Genomic DNA, 24,076 nt, shown 5'->3' on the forward strand with positions numbered 1-24,076 from the left:
CCGCCTTCCTTCCACTACAGACTGATACACTCTTGAAGTCATTCTGTTTCGCTCCATTCTCTCTACATGTCCGAACCACCTCAACAACCCTTCCTCAGCCCTCTGGACAACAGTTTTGGTAATCCCGCACCTCCTCCTAACTTCCAAACTACGAATTCTCTGCATTATATTCACACCACACATTGCCCTCAGACATGACATCTCCACTGCCTCCAGCCTTCTCCTCGCTGCAACATTCATCACCCACGCTTCACACCCATATAAGAGCGTTGGTAAAACTATACTCTCATACATTCCCCTCTTTGCCTCCAAGGACAAAGTTCTTTGTCTCCACAGACTCCTAAGTGCACCACTCACTCTTTTTCCCTCATCAATTCTATGATTCACCTCATCTTTCATAGACCCATCCGCTGACACGTCCACTCCCAAATATCTGAATACGTTCACCTCCTCCATACTCTCTCCCTCCAATCTGATATTCAATCTTTCATCACCTAATCTTTTTGTTATCCTCATAACCTTACTCTTTCCTGTATTCACCTTTAATTTTCTTCTTTTGCACACCCTACCAAATTCATCCACCAATCTCTGCAACTTCTCTTCAGAATCTCCCAAGAGCACAGTGTCATCAGCAAAGAGCAGCTGTGACAACTCCCACTTTGTGTGTGATTCTTTATCTTTTAACTCCACGCCTCTTGCCAAGACCCTCGCATTTACTTCTCTTACAACCCCATCTATAAATATATTAAACAACCACGGTGACATCACACATCCTTGTCTAAGGCCTACTTTTACTGGGAAAAAATTTCCCTCTTTCCTACATACTCTAACTTGAGCCTCACTATCCTCGTAAAAACTCTTCACTGCTTTCAGTAACCTACCTCCTACACCATACACTTGCAACATCTGCCACATTGCCCCCCTATCCACCCTGTCATACGCCTTTTCCAAATCCATAAATGCCACAAAGACCTCTTTAGCCTTATCTAAATACTGTTCACTTATATGTTTCACTGTAAACACCTGGTCCACACACCCCCTACCTTTCCTAAAGCCTCCTTGTTCATCTGCTATCCTATTCTCCGTCTTACTCTTAATTCTTTCAATTATAACTCTACCATACACTTTACCAGGTACACTCAACAGACTTATCCCCCTATAATTTTTGCACTCTCTTTTATCCCCTTTGCCTTTATACAAAGGAACTATGCATGCTCTCTGCCAATCCCTAGGTACCTTACCCTCTTCCATACATTTATTAAACAATTGCACCAACCACTCCAAAACTATATCCCCACCTGCTTTTAACATTTCTATCTTTATCCCATCAATCCCGGCTGCCTTACCCCCTTTCATTTTACCTACTGCCTCACGAACTTCCCCCACACTCACAACTGGCTCTTCCTCACTCCTACAAGATGTTATTCCTCCTTGCCCTATACACGAAATCACAGCTTCCCTATCTTCATCAACATTTAACAATTCCTCAAAATATTCCTTCCATCTTCCCAATACCTCTAACTCTCCATTTAATAACTCTCCTCTCCTATTTTTAACTGACAAATCCATTTGTTCTCTAGGCTTTCTTAACTTGTTAATCTCACTCCAAAACTTTTTCTTATTTTCAACAAAATTTGTTGATAACATCTCACCCACTCTCTCATTTGCTCTCTTTTTACATTGCTTCACCACTCTCTTAACCTCTCTCTTTTTCTCCATATACTCTTCCCTCCTTGCATCACTTCTACTTTGTAAAAACTTCTCATATGCTAACTTTTTCTCCCTTACTACTCTCTTTACATCATCATTCCACCAATCGCTCCTCTTCCCTCCTGCACCCACTTTCCTGTAACCACAAACTTCTGCTGAACACTCTAACACTACATTTTTAAACCTACCCCATACCTCTTCGACCCCATTGCCTATGCTCTCATTAGCCCATCTATCCTCCAATAGCTGTTTATATCTTACCCTAACTGCCTCCTCTTTTAGTTTATAAACCTTCACCTCTCTCTTCCCTGATGCTTCTATTCTCCTTGTATCCCATCTACCTTTTACTCTCAGTGTAGCTACAACTAGAAAGTGATCTGATATATCTGTGGCCCCTCTATAAACATGTACATCCTGAAGTCTACTCAACAGTCTTTTATCTACCAATACATAATCCAACAAACTACTGTCATTTCGCCCTACATCATATCGTGTATACTTATTTATCCTCTTTTTCTTAAAATATGTATTACCTATAACTAAACCCCTTTCTATACAAAGTTCAATCAAAGGGCTCCCATTATCATTTACACCTGGCACCCCAAACTTACCTACCACACCCTCTCTAAAAGTTTCTCCTACTTTAGCATTCAAGTCCCCTACCACAATTACTCTCTCACTTGGTTCAAAGGCTCCTATACATTCACTTAACATCTCCCAAAATCTCTCTCTCTCCTCTGCATTCCTCTCTTCTCCAGGTGCATACACGCTTATTATGACCCACTTCTCGCATCCAACCTTTACTTTAATCCACATAATTCTTGAATTTACACATTCATATTCTCTTTTCTCCTTCCATAACTGATCATTTAACATTACTGCTACCCCTTCCTTTGCTCTAACTCTCTCAGATACTCCAGATTTAATCCCATTTATTTCCCCCCACTGAAACTCTCCTACCCCCTTCAGCTTTGTTTCGCTTAGGGCCAGGACATCCAACTTCTTTTCATTCATAACATCAGCAATCATCTGTTTCTTGTCATCCGCACTACAACATATATATATATATATATGTATATATATATATATATATATATATATATATATATATATAGGTAGTAGGTTGGTAGACAGCAACCACCCAGGGAGGTACTACCGTCCTGCCAAGTGAGTGTAAAACGAAGCCTGTGATTGTTTTACATGATGGTAGGATTGCTGATGTCTTTTGTCTGTCTCATAAATATGCAAGATTACAGGCATGTCTTGCTACTTCTACTTACACTTAGGTCACACTACACATACATGTACACATTTATTTATACACACTCATCTGAGTTTTCTTTGATTTTATCTTAATAGTTCTTGGTCTTATTAATTTTCCTTTTATATCCATGGGGAAGTGGAATAAGAATCTTTCCTCCGTAAGCCATGCGTGTTGTAAAAGTCAACTAAAATGCCGGGAACAATGGGCTAGTAACCCCTTTTCCTGTAAAGATTACTAAAAAGAATAAGAAGAAGAAAATTGTCAAAGTGGGAAGTCTGAATGTGCGTGGATGTTGTGCAGATGATAAGAAAGAGATGATTGTGGATGTTATGAATGAGAAGAAGCTGGATGTCCTGGCTTTAAGTGAAACAAAGCTGAAGGGGGTGGGAGAGTTTCAGTGGAGAGGAATAAATGGGATTAGGTCAGGGGTTTCAAATAGAGTTAGAGCTAAAGAAGGAGTAGCAATAATGTTGAAGGATAAGCTATGGCAGGAAAAGAGGGACTATAAATGTATTAATTCAAGGATTATGTGGAGTAAAATAAAGATTGGATGTGAAAAGTGGGTTATAATAAGCGTGTATGCACCTGGAGAAGAGAGAAGTGTAGAGGAGAGAGAGAGATTTTGGGAAATGTTGAGTGAATGCGTGGGGAGTTTTGAATCAAGTGTGAGAGTAATGGTGGTTGGGGATTTTAATGCTAAAGTGGGTAAAAATGTTATGGAGGGAGTAGTAGGTAAATTTGGGGTGCCAGGGGTAAATGTAAATGGGGAGCCTTTAATTGAGCTATGTGTAGAAAGAAATTTGGTAATAAGTAATACATATTTTATGAAAAAGAGGATAAATAAATATACAAGGTATGATGTAGCACGTAATGAAAGTAGTTTATTAGATTATGTATTGGTGGATAAAAGGTTGATGGGTAGGCTCCAGGATGTACATGTTTATAGAGGGGCAACTGATATATCGGATCATTATTTAGTTGTAGCTACAGTTAGAGTAAGAGGTAGATGGGAAAAGAGGAAGGTGGCAACAACAAGTAAGAGGGAAGTGAAAGTGTATAAACTAAGGGAGGAGGAAGTTCGGGTGAGATATAAGCGACTATTGGCAGAAAGGTGGGCTAGTGCAAAGATGAGTAGTGGGGGGGTTGAAGAGGGTTGGAATAGTTTTAAAAATGCAGTATTAGAATGTGGGGCAGAAGTTTGTGGTTATAGGAGGGTGGGGGCAGGAGGAAAGAGGAGTGATTGGTGGAATGATGAAGTAAAGGGTGTGATAAAAGAGAAAAAGGTAGCTTATGAGAGGTTTTTACAAAGCAGAAGTGTTATAAGAAGAGCAAAGTATATGGAGAGTAAAAGAAAGGTAAAGAGAGTGGTGAGAGAGTGCAAAAGGAGAGCAGATGATAGAGTGGGAGAGGCACTGTCAAGAAATTTTAATGAAAATAAGAAAAAATTTTGGAGTGAGTTAAACAAGTTAAGAAAGCCTAGGGAAAATATGGATTTGTCAGTTAAAAACAGAGTAGGGGAGTTAGTAGATGGGGAGATGGAGGTATTGGGTAGATGGCGAGAATATTTTGAGGAACTTTTAAATGTTAAGGAAGAAACAGAGGCAGTAATTTCATGCACTGGTCAGGGAGGTATACCATCTTTTAGGAGTGAAGAAGAGCAGAATGTAAGTGTGGGGGAGGTACGTGAGGCATTAAGTAAAATGAAAGGGGGTAAAGCAGCTGGAACTGATGGGATCATGACAGAAATGTTAAAAGCAGGGGGGGATATAGTGTTGGAGTGGTTGGTACTTTTGTTTAATAAATGTATGAAAGAGGGGAAGGTACCTAGGGATTGGCAGAGAGCATGTATAGTCCCTTTATATAAAGGGAAAGGGGACAAAAGAGACTGTAAAAATTATAGAGGAATAAGCTTACTGAGTATACCAGGAAAAGTGTACGGTAGGGTTATAATTGAAAGAATTAGAGGTAAGACAGAATGTAGGATTGCGGATGAGCAAGGAGGTTTTAGAGTGGGTAGGGGATGTGTAGATCAGGTGTTTACATTGAAGCATATATGTGAACAGTATTTAGATAAAGATAGGGAAGTTTTTATTGCATTTATGGATTTAGAAAAGGCATATGATAGAGTGGATAGAGGAGCAATGTGGCAGATGTTGCAAGTATATGGAATAGGTGGTAAGTTATTAAATGCTGTAAAGAGTTTTTATGAGGATAGTGAGGCTCAGGTTAGGGTGTGTAGAAGAGAGGGAGACTACTTCCCGGTAAAAGTAGGTCTTAGACAGGGATGTGTAATGTCACCATGGTTGTTTAATATATTTATAGATGGGGTTGTAAAGGAAGTAAATGCTAGGGTGTTTGGGAGAGGGGTGGGATTAAATTATGGGGAATCAAATTCAAAATGGGAATTGACACAGTTACTTTTTGCTGATGATACTGTGCTTATGGGAGATTCTAAAGAAAAATTGCAAAGGTTAGTGGATGAGTTTGGGAATGTGTGTAAAGGTAGAAAGTTGAAAGTGAACATAGAAAAGAGTAAGGTGATGAGGGTGTCAAATGATTTAGATAAAGAAAAATTGGATATCAAATTGGGGAGGAGGAGTATGGAAGAAGTGAATGTTTTCAGATACTTGGGAGTTGACGTGTCGGCGGATGGATTTATGAAGGATGAGGTTAATCATAGAATTGATGAGGGAAAAAAGGTGAGTGGTGCGTTGAGGTATATGTGGAGTCAAAAAACGTTATCTATGGAGGCAAAGAAGGGAATGTATGAAAGTATAGTAGTACCAACACTCTTATATGGGTGTGAAGCTTGGGTGGTAAATGCAGCAGCGAGGAGACGGTTGGAGGCAGCGGAGATGTCCTGTTTAAGGGCAATGTGTGGTGTAAATATTATGCAGAAAATTCGGAGTGTGGAAATTAGGAGAAGGTGTGGAGTTAATAAAAGTATTAGTCAGAGGGCAGAAGAGGGGTTGTTGAGGTGGTTTGGTCATTTAGAGAGAATGGATCACAGTAGAATGACATGGAAAGCATATAAATCTATAGGGGAAGGAAGGCGGGGTAGGGGTCGTCCTCGAAAGGGTTGGAGAGAGGGGGTAAAGGAGGTTTTGTGGGTAAGGGGCTTGGACTTCCAGCAAGCGTGCGTGAGCGTGTTAGATAGGAGTGAATGGAGACGAATGGTACTTGGGACCTGACGATCTGTTGGAGTGTGAGCAGGGTAATATTTAGTGAAGGGATTCAGGGAAACCGGTTATTTTCATATAGTCGGACTTGAGTCCTGGAAATGGGAAGTACAATGCCTGCACTTTAAAGGAGGGGTTTGGGATATTGGCAGTTTGGAGGGATATGTTGTGTATCTTTATATGTTTATGCTTCTAGACTGTTGTATTCTGAGCACCTCTGCAAAAACAGTGATAATGTGCGAGTGTGGTGAAAGTGTTGAATGATGATGAAAGTATTTTCTTTTTGGGGATTTTCTTTCTTTTTTGGGTCACCCTGCCTCGGTGGGAGACGGCCGACTTGTTGAAAAAAAAAAAAAAAAATATATATATATATATATATATATATATATATATGCAAAAACAACCACTCTGAAAGAATAGAGAAATTCCAAGCGCTTTCGTGACTACTCACATTATCAAGGAACTATAGTTCATAGTTCCTTGATAATGTGAGTAGTCACGAAAGCGCTTGGAATTTCTCTATTCTTTCAGAGTGGTTGTTTTTGCATATTCTGAAATCACCTGTTTACTGTGATCTTATTGCATATATATATATATATATATATATATATATATATATATATATATATATATATATATATATATATATATATATATATATATATATATATATATATACATATATATGCAAAAACAACCACTCTGAAAGAATAGAGAAATTCCAAGCGCTTTCGGGACTACTCACATTATCAAGTTCCTTGATAATGTGAGTAGTCACGAAAGCGCTTGGAATTTCTCTATTCTTTCAGAGTGGTTGTTTTTGCATATATATATATATATATATATATATATATATATATATATATATATATATATAATATATATATATATATATATATATATATATATAAGAGAGTATTTCCTTAGATAATGATACTAGCTATAAAAATAGGATTATTTCGAAAATCAAAATCAGTATTTCAGAGATTCCTTCATATTTTATCGATTATATTACATATTATGCTGGGGAAGTGCTAAATCTGTAGGGGTCGTGTAGATCTTGGTAATAGGAAGTAATGGGGTTTTATCCAGCGAGAGGGAAAGTGGCTACAATTCCCTTGCTAAAAAATCATTCGCCAGCATCAAGGTATTCCTTGATTTATTCCACAGCTTAAATTATGTTAATCACGGTGCGTAGTGAATTCCCTTTCTTCTTCTTATTATTGTTCTTATTCTTATAAAATTTACTTGCATGAAATTCTCTATATAGCGTAATTTCTTGTAAATACGATAAATAATATTGCAACCAATATTTAACAGTGCATGTTATGCAGCTCTTTCCACCATTCAGTTTTCCACGTATTTCTTCGGAAAGCTTACTGCATTATCCCACCTGTATATATATAGCATGTGTGGTACTTACAAAGGAACTGTATACACAGGAGAGGCTGACAGCCGGAGAGGTTGAGAGAACAGACTCGGGCGTGGGATCAGAGACCAGCAAACCTTCAGTGGCAGTTCGTCGTGGACAGAGAGGAAGCGCAGGTGCAGCTATGGTCTTCAGAGACGGCGATGTACCTCTCTGTGACGACTGCGATTCTCCTGTCGACACTCATATTACTAATAGGTTTGATGATTATTTTTTGTCTTGTCATTATATGGATTTCTCATGTTGCTGTAATGTGATTATAATTTTTTTTACATAGATTATGTTACAGGTTAAGAGCTGTTATCCTACCTCAGCTCATTGCAAAGCCCAGCTCTGCCTAATGTATACTAACACCTCCTCAAGATCACTTCCCCTACTGTCTTCAGTGTTAAATTTGCACACACACACACACACACACACACACACACACACACACACACACACACACACACACACACACACACACACACACACACACACACACACACACACACACACACACACACACACAATTAATTGAAATAAGGACGTTACAGTAATGCAACTGAGTTTGGTTACAGTGGCGTGGTGTACGCACCTCTGGTGTGCCGCCGGTGTTCTCGCCGACGCCAGGAGAGGAAGGAAATCTTGACTGAGATTATGGAGACCGAGATCAAATACGGACGAGACTTGCGTGTTATGGTGGACGAGTTTTACAGGTACTACAATATTCAGTATGTAATTCTGTGCTAACATTGTGTTATGAAGTCAAATTAAGTTTTAATAAATAACTATCATTGTATAAAGAGAAGGTTGGATGAGGGGTTCGACCCCCGGTCCCAGCCCCTCGTCCACCCTTCTATTTATTCATTTGTTTATTCAAAGCAACCATTGTTTTGCAGCTTGTATCGCTTGTTCGCGATTTTCCCCTGTGTTGATTATATTTATATCTGATTGTTATTATGATGGCTAAACTCACAGCTGTTAAAATTTATAACAGTAATAATTAATAACTAATAATATTTTCGTTTTATTATCATTGTTATTCAGACGGAGGCGCCGAACCCATAAGGGCAATACTGCTCCTCGGTAATGGGAAGCAATCAGATTTTATCCAAGAAAACAAAGGATGCCTCCAATTCCTTAAATTAAAAGCATTCAATGGCATAAATAAACCCAACTTGAAGGGAGAGATAAAGTTACAATAGCGATGTTTGGGTCTAGTATTGAACCGACACATCTTGTTGCTAAAATGTGCCGTCTCTTGCAGACCCATCTTAGTTGCCGGTCTTCTTACTCACGATCAACTCAAGGGGATCTTCCTGAACGTGGAGGAGCTGGTGGAACACAACCGCAGCTTCTCCCTACAGCTGCGTGACGCCCTGGAGATCGCCCTGGACCAGGGAGACGAGGACCTTCTCACCGTCAACGTGGCTAAGCTCTTCCTTCATGCTGCGCCTATGCTGCATGCCTTTGAGAACTACTGTGTGAGACAGGTGTGTGTATTGTATGAGCTAGGTGTGTATATTTTGTGAGAAAGGTGTAAGTATTGGGTGACAAATGTGTTAAACAATTTTGATTTCTTAAAAAAAAAAAAATGTTTGTACAAACTGTGTATATGTGTGAGTTTATATATATATTTATGAAGATTGAGACACTTATGCAACATATGGGGATCTTTATTGAGGAAACGTTTCGCCAGAGTGTGGCTTCATCAGTTCAATACAAATCAGAAGGGTGTAAGGAAAGGAGGAGTTTGAGGTAATCAGTCCCTCAGCCTGGAGTCGATGTGTTCAGTCCATCAATCTTGTAGAAAGTACAGCATCGACTCCAGGCTGAGGGACTGATTACCTCAAACTCCTCCTCTCGTTACACCCTTCTGATTTGTATTGGACTGATGAAGAGAACCGTTTCCTCAGTAAAGATTCCCATATGTTGCATAAGTGTCTCAATCTTCAACTGGTCGGTTTTTTAAACCATTTATCACACATATATATTTATATATATACGTATTTTATTTTATGAAAAGAGGATAAATAAGAATACAAGATATGATATAGCACGTAATGAAAGTAGTTTGTTACATTATATATTGGTGTATAAAAGGTTGATGGGTAGGCTTCAGGATGTACATGTTTGTAGAGGGGCAACGGATATATCGTATCATTAGTTGTAGCTACAGTTAGAGTAAGAGGTAGATGGGACAAAAGGAAAATGGCAACAGTAAGAGAGAGATGAAAGTTTATAAACTAAGGGAGGAGGAAGTTAGGGTGAGATATAAGCAATTACTGACAGAAAAGTGGACTAGTGCAAATATGAGTAGTGTGGGGATGGGGGTGATTAGGGATGGGATAGTTTTAAAAAAGGAGTATTAGAATGTGGTTCAGAAGTTTGTGGCTATATGAGGGTGGGTGTGGGAGGAAAGAGGAGTGATTGGTGGTACGATGAGGTAAAGGGTGCTTATGAGAGGTTTTCACGAAGCAGAAATGATATAAGAAGAGCAGAGTATATGGAAAATAAAAGAGAGGTGAAGAGAGTGGTGAGAGAGTGGAAAAGGAGAGCAAATGATAGAGTGGGAGAGGCACTGTCAAGAAATTTTGCTGAGAACAAGAAAAGATTTTGGAGTGAGATAAACAAGTTAAGAAAGCCTAGGGAACGAATGGATTTGTCAGTTAAAGACAGAGTGGGGGAGTTAGTAGATGGGGAGATGGAGGTATTGGGTAGATGGCGGGAATTTTTTGAGGAACTTTAAATGTCGACGAAGAAAGGGAGGCAGTAATTTCATGCACTGGCCAGGGAGGTATAACATTTTTTAGGAGTGAAGAAGAGCAGGATGCGAGTGTGGGGGAGGTACGTGAGGCATTACGAAGAATGAAAAGGGGTAAAGCAGCTGGAACTGGCGGGATCATGACAGAAATGTTAAATGCAGGGGAGGGAGGGGATATAGTGTTGGGGTGGCTGGTATTTTTTTTTAATAAATGTATGAAGGAAGGTACCTAGGGATTGGCAGATAGCATGTATAATTCCTTTATACAAAGGGAAGGGGGACAAAGAAATTGTAAAAATTATAGAGGAATAAGTTTATTGAATATACCAGGTAAAGTGTATCGTCGGGTTAATATTGAAAGAATTAGAGGTCAAACAGAGAGTAGGATTGCAGATGAGCAAGGAGACTTTAGAATGGGTAGATCAGGTGTTGCATTGAAGCATACATGTGAATATTATTTAGATAAAGGTAGGGAAGTTTTCATTGCATTTATGGATTTAGAAAAGGCATATGATAGAGTGGATAGGGGAGCAATGTGGCAGATGTTGCAAGTGTATGGAATAGGTAGTAAGTTACTAAATGTTGTAAAGAGATTTTATGAAGATAGTGAGGCTCAAGTTAGGGTGTATAAGAGAGAAGGAGATTACTTCCCGGTAAAAGTAGGTCTTAGACAGGGATGTGTGATGTCACCATGGTTGTTTAAAATATTTATAGATGGGGTTGTAAAAAATTAAATGCTAGAGTGTTGGGGAGAGAGGTGGGATTAAATTATGGGGAATCAATTATAAAATGGTAGATGACACAATTACATTTTGCTGATGATACTGTGCTTTGGGGGGATTCTAAAGAAGAATTGCAAAGGTTAGTGGACGAGTTTGCGAGGGTGTGTAAAGGTAGAAAATTGAAAGTGAATATGGATAAGAATAAGGTGATGAGGGTATCAAACGTTTTAGATGAAGGAAAATTGGATATCACATTGGAGGGAGGGAGTATGAGTGTGAAGAATGGGTTGAAAATGCTTCAGTGAGGAGGTGGCTGGAGGCAGTGGAGATGTCGTGTCTAAGGGCAATGAGTAGTGTAAATACTATGCGCAGATTTCGTAGTGTGGAAATTAGGAGGTGTGAAGTTACTAAAAGCATTAGTCAGAGGGCTGAAGAGGGATTGTTGAGGTGGTTTGGTCGTTTACAGAGAATGGGACAAAGTAAAATGACTTGGAGAGCGTATAAATCTGTTAGAGGGAGGGGGGTAAAGGAGGTTTTGTGGGCGAGGGGCTTGGACTTCCAGCAAGCGTGGCTGAGCGTGTTAGATAGGAGTGAATGGAGACGAATGGTTTTTGGGTCCTGACGAGCTGTTGGAGTGTGAGTAGGGTAAAATTTTGTGAAGGGATTCAGGGAAACCGGTTAGCCGGAATTGAGTCCTGAAAATGGGAAGTACAATGCCTGCACTTTAAAGTAGGGGCTTGGGATGTTGGCAGTTTGGAGGGACGTCTGAGCTGTCGTATCTGAGAGTCTCTGCAAAGACAGTGGTTAAGCATGAGTGATGATGAAAATGTTGAATGATGAAAGTTTTTTCTTTCTTTTTGGATCATCCTGCCTCGGCGGGAAACGGCAGACATGTTATATATATATATATATATATATATATATATATATATATATATATATAATTATATATATATATATACATATATAATTATATATATATATATTTATATATATATATTATATGCAAGACAAACCACAGAGGGTGGAAATCTTTAGCTCAAGAACTTTCACATTTGTCAGCCCGTCATCAGGAGCTTCGCAATGATGCAAGACTGCAACTGAAGGATAATGTGAGAAATCACGAAAGCGTTTAAATTCACTATTTTTTTACAGTGGTTGTTTTGCATATTGTGATATCATCTGTTTAGTGATATCACAATATCCATGACATATCATATCTTCTCGTTGTGTGTGTGTGTATATATATATGCGTGTGTATTCTACTTTTGACAGACATAAATTTTGAGTGTGCCATTGTCAACAGGGTTCAGCCTCAATATTACTACAAACACTAGAGAAAGAGAAGGAGCTGCTGAGAATATTCCTCAAGGTATCACAGATGGAGAACACGTTACTGCGACGCATGAATCTACATTCCTTCTTGATGGTAAGTAGTGTTATATCAAGATGTAAATCTTAGCCGCCAGCAGTTTGTAAATGTTGCCTATGTAATATTATTATTCTTATTCTTAACAGTAGTAGGGCTGTTATTCTTATTTTATTGTTAATACTTATATTTTTAATAATGATATTTTTAATTATCATCCTCGTTATCATCATTACCACTATATTCACTCGAAAGCTGTAAACCCAAAGGATGATCCTGTGCCTGGGGAATGGGAAATAATCCCCCTTCATCCGATTAATGGGAGAATAGTTAAAATTCCCCTGGTCAAGAGCTCTCCACCAGCCTCGAGGCACCCTCTTGAAGTGTCAGCAAGTAATAACAATTCTTGTCTCTCCCTTTCTTAAATCTTGATATTGGCAGTTTGGAGGGATATGTTGTGTATCTTTATATATATATATATATATATATATATATATATATATATATATATATATATATATATATATATATATATATATATATATATATATATAACAAGTCGGCCGTCTCCCACCGAGGCAGGGTGACCCAAAAAGAAAGAAAATCCCCAAAAAGAAAATACTTTCATCATCATTCAACACTTTCACCTCACTCACACATAATCACTGTTTTTGCAGAGGTGCTCAGAATACAACAGTTTAGAAGCATATACTACGTATAAAGATACACAACATATCCCTCCAAACTGCCAATATCCCGAACCCCTCCTTCAGAATGCAGGCATTGTACGTCCCATTTCCAGGACTCAAGTCCGGCTATATAAAAATAACCGGTTTCCCTGAATCCCTTCATTAAATATTACCCTGCTCACACTCCAACAGATCGTCAGGTCCCAAATACCATTCGTCTCCATATACGTATATTTTCAGGTGCCAGTTCAAAGAGTGACTAAATACCCGCTGCTGCTGGCCAGACTGTACAAGGCGACGCCGCCAACTCATCCTTCGAGAGAGGAGTGTCGACGTGCCAAGGAGAAGATTGAACTGCATTTGCAACACATGAACAATGTGAGTAGACTACTCGAGACGAGATCGGAACACTGAATGGGGGTATATTTGTGTATGCGATGGCTCTGATTTGCGAAAAATAGCTTGATTAAAGTATATCTCTGCGGGGGTTGCTCCTGGTCTGCGGAGAGTATTTTGAAGTGCGGTACACCTGTGCGAGAGATGGTTCAAGGCTACGGAAAATAGTCTAGAGGGTACATCTCTGTGACAAAAGATCTTTGACTGCGGAAATTAGTATGAGTAGGGAACGTCTTAGCAAGAGCTGGTCTTGGACCGTGGAAGCATCAGGAGTATCTACAGGTTTATTACTCTGATTTCCAGAATGATTAGAAACCCAACGACAACAACAACAAAGCGATGTGATTACGTGTAGAAGTATGTCATCTTGAGAGTAATTAGTAGTGGAGAAAAAAAGATCACAGTATCGTGGCTGGAGCAATTTACAAACAACCCAAGATGTTCGAAACGAAAGTATAGAAGACGTTTCGGTCCGTCCTTATACATATAGAGGGAAACCAAAGAAGCGGAAGTAGCGTGACGATGAAGTGCAGTTGTCACATGAGTGTGGGCGTGGCAGGGTAGTGGACACGTAATTTGAGGGCTTGTGAAGTCCTGACCACTTATGTGACCACTACTCACTACCACTTCATCGCACAACTACGTCAGCTTTTTTGGTGAGCGAAATGTCTCTCAATAAGGATACCCAGGCGATGTACAAGGCTTTATGAACACTAAATGAACAAATGTACAGACTGAAAATAATAGTAAAAATAATGGAATGTAATACAAAAATAATTTTTTAGGATTTTTTTTTGCAGAATTATTATTATTATTATTATTATTATTATTATTATTATTATTATTATTATTATTATATATTCATTAAGTATTGCTAAACCTGTGGGAGTCATAGAATGTCTGGAGAATTTGAAATAAACAGATTTGATCCATTCTTGAAGGGATGGCCGTAGAAGCCTCCTCCATGTCGGCCTCAAGAGATAAATAAAAGATCTGTTATCGGAGTATAATTTCCTTCATTGACAGATTACGTAATCGATCGCTAAATGTTTTATTTTCCCTTATTGTTTCCCGTAGGAAACGAAAGATATGAGTCCGACCAAATTGTGGAGAAGGATCTCTATGAGCGTTGGGAGCGGAGCTCCTCTGAAGCGTCCATCACAACCACACGACTTCTCAACCAACCTCAAGCTCAGGAAGGTAAGTCAACATTTTTCCTCCTATTATCCAGAATATAAAAATAATGTCACAATTCCGTGTCTGTAAACAATTAACACACAAAAAATAAACTTCACTCTGGAAAGGAAACTTGTGACGAGTTTTCGTTCCCTCATACTATGTCCTGAAAAGTTGCCATGGATGAGTTATTTGTGAATTCCTCTTACGATGTTGATAGCAAGATGAACTGAAAAGGAATATGCTTTGGAGTGAATGCTGAAAAAGAATATATTTTGAGTGAATGGGAGTCCACAAGGACCAAGAGAATTTCACTTGCACCATTGACGCTTTCCTTGAAGGGAAACAATATCGTAAAAAGAATAAAAAATTTTGATTTAATCATATTGGTTCTAATGTAAACAAAAGGCTAACATTTGTGTCGAAAATGATAAGATTATTTTACGCACTCGATGTATTTCTGTTTATGTATCGTAATGTGCTCCCACTTGATGTATCAACAGTTGGCACTGGAAGTTTTAGAGTGGAGCGCAGAGGAGGCAAGAGTGGTAAGAGAAGGTCGTCTTTTCTGCCTGGCACCAGACTCCAACAACTGGACGAGGCGAGGTCGCTCCCTCAAGATGGCTTCAGTCCATCTTCTACTCATTACACTCGGCTCAGTAAGTCACGGGGAAGCGCTAAACCCTTGAGAGTTATGGAAAGGAGAGGGTGGCTAATTAAGTTTGACATAAACAAGGAAGGGTGTTAATGTTGTAGTTATATAATTGTAGTGTAAGCGCGCCTCTGGCAAGACAGTGATGGAGTGAATGATGAAAGTTTTTCTTTTTCGGGCCACCCTGCCTTGGTGGGAGACGGCCGATGTGTTAATAAAAAAATAAATAATAAAATAATATAAACAAGGAATGGGCTGCTTTTGTATTAATATATTGTTTAGCTATTCTTATTTAATATTTCTTCTGCATTCCAATACTGAAAGATGATGTTTCTATCCATTTTGAACTGAGACTTGGTTATATATTTATGTCTATTATTGGATGGTGAGTGAGGAAAGGGAGGCGGCTGGGGGAGGGGGATGTGTGAAATGGACGAAAAAGGGTATAAGGAGAGTCATTAGTAGAGAAAGGGAGTCAAAGTGAGAGGAAAAGAAGGAAGAAAAGGAAGGTGGAGGTAATGCATTAGGGGTAATTGGAAATTAGAGAAGTGGGAATATATGTAGTACTGGATTGTGAGTATGAAGCCACATGTATGGATGAGTATGTATGGGAGAATGTACGTGGGAGATTGTTTATACGGGCAAATGTATGAATGAATTCGCATGAGTGTGTGTGTATGTATGAATGCGACGTAACCATAGTCTTTTAAGAAAATGCAAAATAGGAAGACGAACATGAACAGTATAAATTTTCAAGGAAAATGTAATTTGTAAATAATTTTTTAAAACTTTCAGTTCACTGAAACTGAAACGAGGACGCGAACATAGCTCTTAGAATAACCTTCAAGCACTTACGCAATTCTTATAAAACATATAAACAATTCTTTTGCCGGTGTTTCCCTTGGGGGAAAAAACGATAAAATGCAAACACTGGGACGTTTTATTGGAAGTGTCCCTGTGTTTACGTTTAATGTTTCCCTCCCCCCTCCCCTCCCCATGTCCTCGACGGTATCACATATTTATTTTCACTGGTGTTTCACTATGCAGCCGACGTTTGTGTTTGAGGACGCAGTGCCTGAGGATGGTCTGGTGACACCCCGAAACCTCAATATAAAAGACGCAGCAATACTCGCCTTCAAGGACCACAAAGTATCCAAAGCTGCTCTCATCAGAGTGAGTATATCGAAAATCACATTTAAATTCTTTCATATCAAATAGCAACAGTGTATGATAATAATTGAGAATATAAGTCAGAGTTCTTTGACTGATACAATACCGTTGGTGGAACGATTCACCCACAACCGTAGTTCGGTTAGTAGTGTACTCAGCTCGCACACTAAGGACCGTGGTTCGATCCCGGTCCAGGTGGAAACACTGGGGGGAGTGCTTTCTTAAGACACCTGCTGTCCCTGTTCACATAGCAGTAAATAGGTACCTGGGTGTTATTCGACTGGTGTGTGTCGCATCCTGGGGACAAAATTTACCTAATTTGCCCGAAATTCTCTTCATAGCAATGGGTTTTCTCTATAGGATGTATGTCACTGATGTCAGTTAAGACTGTATAACGTGTGTCATGTACTTTCTAGGAATAGATTATTATTATTATTATTATTATTATTATTATTATTATTATTATTATTATTATTACAAGAGTAAACTTCGATCCGTCCCGAATCATTATCAAGTCAAAACTGGTCTAGTTTCCACTTCTGTCTTTAGTTATGAATGATAGTCGTTGATAGAACTATCTTCACTGAGAAGCGCTAAGCACGTAAGCATCACACAGTACCTGGGATAGTATAATTTGACGCAAGGATAGAGCTGCTATATTCCCTTGGGTCAGAAACTACCAGTATCAAGGGCAATCTAGGGTAGGACTAGCCAGTCTTGGGATTAGACTAGTTTCCTCGTGAAGTGTTAGTTTCATTCTCATTGTTTTTTGTCTGCAGTTACCTTAGTGATTGTCATGTTATATTCGTAATAATATTTAATAAATATTCAATTGATTTTAAAGCAAACAAGAAACACCTGAAACACCAAGAGGTGTTGTATTGTTGTGGTTCAGCAGGTGTTGTGCAGGTGTTTTAAGGATGTTGGAATAGAGGAGAGTTGAATGGTGTTTTATCGGGGATCCAACAGTGAATAGGGAATGGGTGGTGACCAGGATTGATCCAAGGAAGAAGAAGGTAGCTCACATTCACTTACCTGAGAGATCTTCACCACCACCAATGTGCTCATGGAGAAAAAAGACAGACAAATACAGTAGGAGTATAATGTGATCCCTTATTGATGACGTTACGCCCACACATTTGCTACTTGATGAGGTATACTGTGTGGGCAAAACCTCATCAAGAAAGGATCGCACTACTCTACATTTGTGTCAATAACATGCAAATATACATGACTAAAACATGGCATTATGCAGGTTATGGCACTTATTGAGAAGACGTTTCGTCCGAAGGGGCGAAACGTCTTCTCAATAAATTCCATGCACACTGTGTCTTTTTCACATACTCGGTATATATTACCACTGACATTCATATATAGAAAAAACTGCTGGATTAGTGTGGACGGTTACAAAGCATGGCTTGCTTCTGCAGTGTTTTAAAAATTGAGGTTGGAGAGTTGAAGGAGGAGGTCTTGCTTCTCCAGGAGGAGATTAGGAGGCTGAAGGACCACTTCAATGGGTCTGGGAGAGAGTGTGAGGTGGCTGGAGTTGTGGGGAATGAGGCTTCAAGTGAGGTGCAGTCTGTCTCTCGCTGTGAGGAGGCTGTAGTTGGGGAGGTAGCAACGGCTACCAGCAGTGAGGTGCAGTCCAGCACCTGCTACAAGTGGCGAGTGGTTCACAGTAATGGAAGGCGCATCAGAGTAAGGAAAGTTAAGAGTGAAGATCTGAAGGTAGGAAATCGCTTCTCTGTTCTTCAGGATGAATGTACTTCAGTGGCCAGTGAAGGTAAGGGTACTACTGCCCCTGCTAATGGAGGTAAGCGCATTCTTGTGGTTGGTGACTCTCAGGTAAGATATATTGACCGTGCTTTTTGTAATAGGAATAAGAAGATGAGAGATAGAGTGTGCTTCCCTGGAGCTGGTGTTGGGGACATTGTCAACAGGCTGGATAATATCATGTCAGGTAATGGGAACAAGCCCATTATCTGTCTCAGTGCTGGTGGAAATGATATTGGGAAGGGTAGGAGAGAAGAGCTGCTAGATAAGTACAGGTCAGCTATAGATTTCATTAAGTCTAAGGAAGGGATCCCAATCATATGTAGCATCTTGCCTAGAAGGGGAGTAGGAAATGAATGGTTGTCTAGGGCAATTGGTGTAAATTGCTGGCTAGACAGATACTGCAAGGAACTTGCAATCCCATTCATTGACAACTGGAACAACTTTTATGGCAAACATGATATGTATGCAAGGGATGGGGTACATCTCTCTGGGGCTGGGGTGGTAGCACTTGCAGACTCGATTGAGAAGGCCATTGGTGAAATGCCTATGATTTTAAACTGATGGAAGATAGAGGTATGGGTGTGTGTGGGAAACAAGCAGGTTGCAACACTTGGGTTGGAAACAGTAAATGTATAAAAGGCATTCAGCATGAAGTTATAAATAAAGACAATAGATCAGGTCAGCAAACAAAGGGGGACAGCAGAGGGCAGCAAGGGACTAGCTCCCTTAAGGTTTACTATACTAATAGCAGGAGTGTAAGAAATAAGATAGATGAGCTAAGATTAATTGCAAGTGCAGGAAACATAGATATTATTGCTATAACAGAGACCTGGCTCAATCTGAAAGATAGAGAGATGCCCTCTGAATGTCACATACAAGGCTATAAATTATTCCACACTGACAGGGTCAACAGGAAAGGTGGTGGAGTAGCGATGTATGTCAGAGACAATTTAAATTGTTGTGTTAGACAAGATATTAAATTAGAAGCGTCAGCCACTGAATCTGTTTGGTTACAGCTTCTCGAGGGCCGAGAAAAACTAATTTTGGGTGTGATTTACAGGGCCCCAAATCTTGATAGGGAGTGCAGTAAACTTCTATGGGACGAAATTCGTAAGGCATCTACATACGAAAATGTTGTGCTAATGGGAGATTTCAACTATAGACAGATTGACTGGAGCAATTTGACAGGAAATTTAGAGTCAGGTGACTTTCTTGATACGATCCAGGATTGTTTTTTAAAACAGTTTGTGACAGAGCCAACCAAGGGAAATAACCTCCTTGACTTGGTTCTTGCCAGTAGGGAAACACTAATTAATAATCTTGAGGTTAATGATGAGCTTGGGGAAAGTGATCACAAATCACTCAGTTTTAATATATCATGGAATTCCCCTAATAATGGCAATCAAGTCTCCGTCCCTGACTTTCGCTTGGCTGATTTCATAGGACTGAAAAATTACTTAGGTGGGCTGAACTGGAATGACCTGACTAAGGGTCAGGTAGGTGGTGATGGTTGCCGATATGATGCTTTCCAGGGCATAGTTCTAGCTGCTCAGTCAAATTATGTTCCAAATAGGGAAATCAGATCAAACAAAAATGATCCTAAATGGATGAACAATAGATTAAAATATCTGATTGGTCAAAAGAGAGGCATATATAGGCAAATCAAAAGAGGAGAGGGGCAATTGAGAAATCGATATATTCAGTTAAAGAGAGAAATAAAAAAGGGAATTAGAAAAGCAAAAAGAGATTATGAGGTTAAAGTTGCAAGAGAATCGAAGACTAACCCAAAAGGATTCTTTCAGGTATACAGAAGTAAGATCAGGGACAAGATAGGCCACTCAAAAGTTCCTCGGGTCAGCTCACTGACAGTGATAAGGAAATGTGTAGAATTTTTAACACATACTTCCTCTCAGTTTTTACACAGGAGGATACCAGCGATATTCCAGTAATGATAAATTATGTAGAACAGGACGATAATAAACTGTGCACTATTAGGGTCACAAGTGACATGGTCCTTAGGCAAATAGATAAATTAAAACCTAACAAATCCCCAGGCCCTGATGAACTGTATGCAAGGGTTCTAAAGGAATGTAAAGAGGAGCTAAGCACACCTTTGGCTAATCTTTTCAACATATCACTACAAACTGGCATGGTGCCAGATAAGTGGAAAATGGCAAATGTGATACCTATTTTCAAAACAGGTGACAGGTCCTTAGCTTCGAACTATAGACCAATAAGCCTGACCTCCATAGTGGGAAAATTTATGGAATCAATAATTGCCGAGGCAGTTCGTAGCCACCTTGAAAAGCATAAATTAATCAACGAATCTCAGCATGGTTTTACAAAGGGGCGTTCCTGCCTTACGAATTTATTAACTTTTTTCACTAAGGTATTTGAGGAGGTAGATCATGGTAATGAATATGATATTGTGTATATGGACTTCAGTAAGGCTTTTGACAGGGTCCCACATCAGAGACTGTTGAGGAAAATTAAAGCACATGGAATAGGAGGAGAAATTTTTTCCTGGATAGAGGCATGGTTGACAAATAGGCAGCAGAGAGTTTGCATAAATGGGGAGAAATCAGAGTGGGGAAGTGTCACGAGCGGTGTTCCACAGGGGTCAGTGTTGGGCCCCCTGCTGTTCACAATCTACATAAACGACATAGATGAGGGCATAAAGAGCGACATCGGCAAGTTTGCCGATGACACCAAAATAGGCCGTCGAATTCATTCTGACGAGGACATTCGTGCACTCCAGGAAGATTTGAATAGACTGATGCAGTGGTCGGAGAAGTGGCAGATGCAGTTTAATATAGACAAATGCAAAGTTCTAAATGTTGGACAGGACAATAACCGTGCCACATATAAACTAAATAATGTAGATCTTAATATTACGGATTGCGAAAAAGATTTAGGAGTTCTGGTTAGCAGTAATCTGAAACCAAGACAACAGTGCATAAGTGTTCGCAATAAAGCTAATAGAATCCTTGGCTTCATATCAAGAAGCATAAATAATAGGAGTCCTCAGGTTGTTCTTCAACTCTATACATCCTTGGTTAGGCCTCATTTAGATTATGCTGCACAGTTTTGGTCACCGTATTACAGAATGGATATAAATTCTCTGGAAAATGTACAAAGGAGGATGACAAAGTTGATCCCATGCATCAGAAACCTTCCCTATGAGGATAGACTAAGGGCCCTGAATCTGCACTCTCTAGAAAGACGTAGAATTAGGGGGGATATGATTGAGGTGTATAAATGGAAGACAGGAATAAATAAAGGGGATGTAAATAGTGTGCTGAAAATATCTAGCCTAGACAGGACTCGCAGCAATGGTTTTAAGTTGGAAAAATTCAGATTCAGGAAGGATATAGGAAAGTACTGGTTTGGTAATAGAGTTGTGGATGAGTGGAACAAACTCCCAAGTACCGTTATAGAGGTTAGAACGTTGTGTAGCTTTAAAAATAGGTTGGATAAATACATGAGTGGATGTGGGTGGGTGTGAGTTAGACCTGATAGCTTGTGCTACCAGGTCGGTTGCCGTGTTCCTCCCTTAAGTCAATGTGACCTGACCTGACTAGGTTGGGTGCATTGGCTTAAGCCGGTAGGAGACTTGGACCTGCCTCGCATGGGCCAGTAGGCCTTCTGCAGTGTTCCTTCGTTCTTATGTTCTTATGTTCTTAAGAGATCCTTTTATAAGGGATTAACACGAAAATTTTCTTTTTGGTTGAGTAGCACGAGCCTTGGTTGCTAAGTCGTTGTGTGGTGGCCTGGGAGTGTGAGGGCGAGACAGAGTGCTTTGAACTCACTGATCTCAACTCTAGGGATACGTATATCTTCAAGGTAAGACCAGTGACGATTATTATTACTGTTATTATCACTTGTTATTAATATTATCGCTGTTATTATCACTATAAACCATACCCCCGGCCGGGATTGAACCCGCGGTCATAGAGTCTCAAAACTCCAGCCCGTCGCGTTAGCCACTAGACCAGCTAGTGGCTAACGCGACGGGCTGGAGTTTTGAGACTCTATGACCGCGGGTTCAATCCCGGCCGGGGGTATGGTTTATTTGCAATCGTGTCATTACGATTTCTTAAGTCAGTCTTATTATCACTATTATTATTATCGCTTTTATTGATATTAATATCATCGCTATTATTGTTAATGTTATCGGTATTATTATGAATATTATCGCTATTATTAGTAGTATTAATATATCTATTATTATTAATATTATCGTTATTATTGTTAATATTAACATTAATATTGTTTATTTTTATTTTATAATTATTATTATTCGTATAGGCAAGGCTATAGAGGGCAGTGCGTCTCCCCTTGAAAGGTGATCAAGGCTAGATTGTTTTACAAGTGTCTTTCCGTTTGCAGGGGAGTGACAGTACGAGCACAGAGGCTTGGTTTAGATACATTCAGTTCCACGCACTCTCCGTGGGTATGTGGAAGAGGCGGCGACCTGCTCTCGCTAACATCATGATCAACGGCATGAACAGGAGCTAACCAGGATTTGCTGAACATTACAAACTCAGATAACACGAGTTGCAGAAGAGTTTTTTTTTGTGTACTGAGTGTGTGTGTGTGTGTGTGTGTGTGTGTGTGTGTGTGTGTGTGTGTGTGTGTGTGTGTGTGTGTGTGCTGGTTCACCCCTTTTGAATGGGCATGAAATAAATTATGTTATGTCGTGCGCTCAGACCTCTTAACTGACAGATGTAGGAGCTATGTAACCTCTTGAATTTTTGCTGTGTTTGATCTTAAAGTGTTATGCAGAACACGTCTGTGCTGCTTGTTCACCATGTACAGCTCCACCCACTTGCTACCCTCTAGCTCGTGTTAGTGTTCAGTTTCCATTTATCATTCCTTATCATGGCCCCAGCCATTAGAAATTTAATGATCAATTTGTAACTGAGAATTTGACTTTGGGAGATTGGATTCTAGCACTTGATCCCTCCTCTTAACTTTCGACCGACTGATGCGAACTGATGTTTGACGTCCACTCACAACATCGTTGTTTCCATGTGTGTGTGTGCGTGTGTATGTGTGTGTGTGTGTGTGTGTGTGTGTGTGTGTGTGTGTGTGTGTGTGTGTGTGTGTGTGTGTGTGTGTGTGTGTGTGTGTGAGCTTGTGTGTGTTAATATACGTCCATGTATGTTTTTTCTACTACTAGTGTCGTGTTTGATCTTATGTCTGACTTTTATTAAACAATGTGTTATTTTAGCAGTTGTCAAGTCACACTAAACCAAATAAATAAGCATTTGACATTCCTATTAGCATAGTTTTGTACTGCTTTCTGTCACTGCCGTGACAAGTCACCAACCTTGCGTGGAAGGAACATTTGCAGTGATGCGTCACAGGTGTTAACCTTGTCTCCTGCTGTGTGGAACACATGCAGTGTCGTACCACAAGTGCCACCTTTGTGTAATGTGTGAAACACATTAAGTGTCATGCCAACAAGTGCCAGTCTTGTGTACTGTTGTGTGGAACACATGAAAGTGTTGAACCACGGGTTCTACCGGTGCTGATGTGCCAAATTAAACCTTAACCAACCTCAACACTCTCGTGGGCACCATAAAAATATTAAAAAAAAATCCCCTTTAAAAATAAAATTATAAACGCTGCTTTTCTCTGTATAATGTTAAGTAATTCATTATACATTCATATCTTTTTGTATAAAATTGTTAATATGAACATAATCATGTGATTTGTTATATTCATTGTCTTTCCCTCTGTGTTACTTGTTACTGTGAACATGTGATAACTGTTGCTGACGAATTTGTAGTAAA

General features: G+C 39.6%; 1 protein-coding gene across 2 annotated transcripts in view; it reads left to right on the plus strand.

The window, feature by feature from the left end:
- RhoGEF64C (Rho guanine nucleotide exchange factor at 64C) overlaps nt 1-22,925 on the plus strand; it is a 252,562-nt gene extending 229,637 nt beyond the window's left edge. For both annotated transcript variants that reach the window (XM_070084217.1, XM_070084218.1), the window contains 10 exons: nt 7,596-7,780; nt 8,143-8,280; nt 8,832-9,057; nt 12,357-12,479; nt 13,349-13,486; nt 14,582-14,704; nt 15,184-15,339; nt 16,380-16,505; nt 22,014-22,121; nt 22,668-22,925. In XM_070084217.1, the coding sequence (XP_069940318.1) occupies nt 7,596-7,780; nt 8,143-8,280; nt 8,832-9,057; nt 12,357-12,479; nt 13,349-13,486; nt 14,582-14,704; nt 15,184-15,339; nt 16,380-16,505; nt 22,014-22,121; nt 22,668-22,796 (1,452 nt within the window). In that variant the 3' untranslated portion in view covers nt 22,797-22,925. The remainder of the gene's footprint in view (nt 1-7,595; nt 7,781-8,142; nt 8,281-8,831; nt 9,058-12,356; nt 12,480-13,348; nt 13,487-14,581; nt 14,705-15,183; nt 15,340-16,379; nt 16,506-22,013; nt 22,122-22,667) is intronic.
- Nucleotides 22,926-24,076: the final 1,151 nt, after the last annotated feature.

This window comes from Cherax quadricarinatus, chromosome 12 (assembly GCF_038502225.1).
Source record: "Cherax quadricarinatus isolate ZL_2023a chromosome 12, ASM3850222v1, whole genome shotgun sequence".
NCBI classification, from domain to species: Eukaryota; Metazoa; Arthropoda; class Malacostraca; order Decapoda; family Parastacidae; genus Cherax; species Cherax quadricarinatus.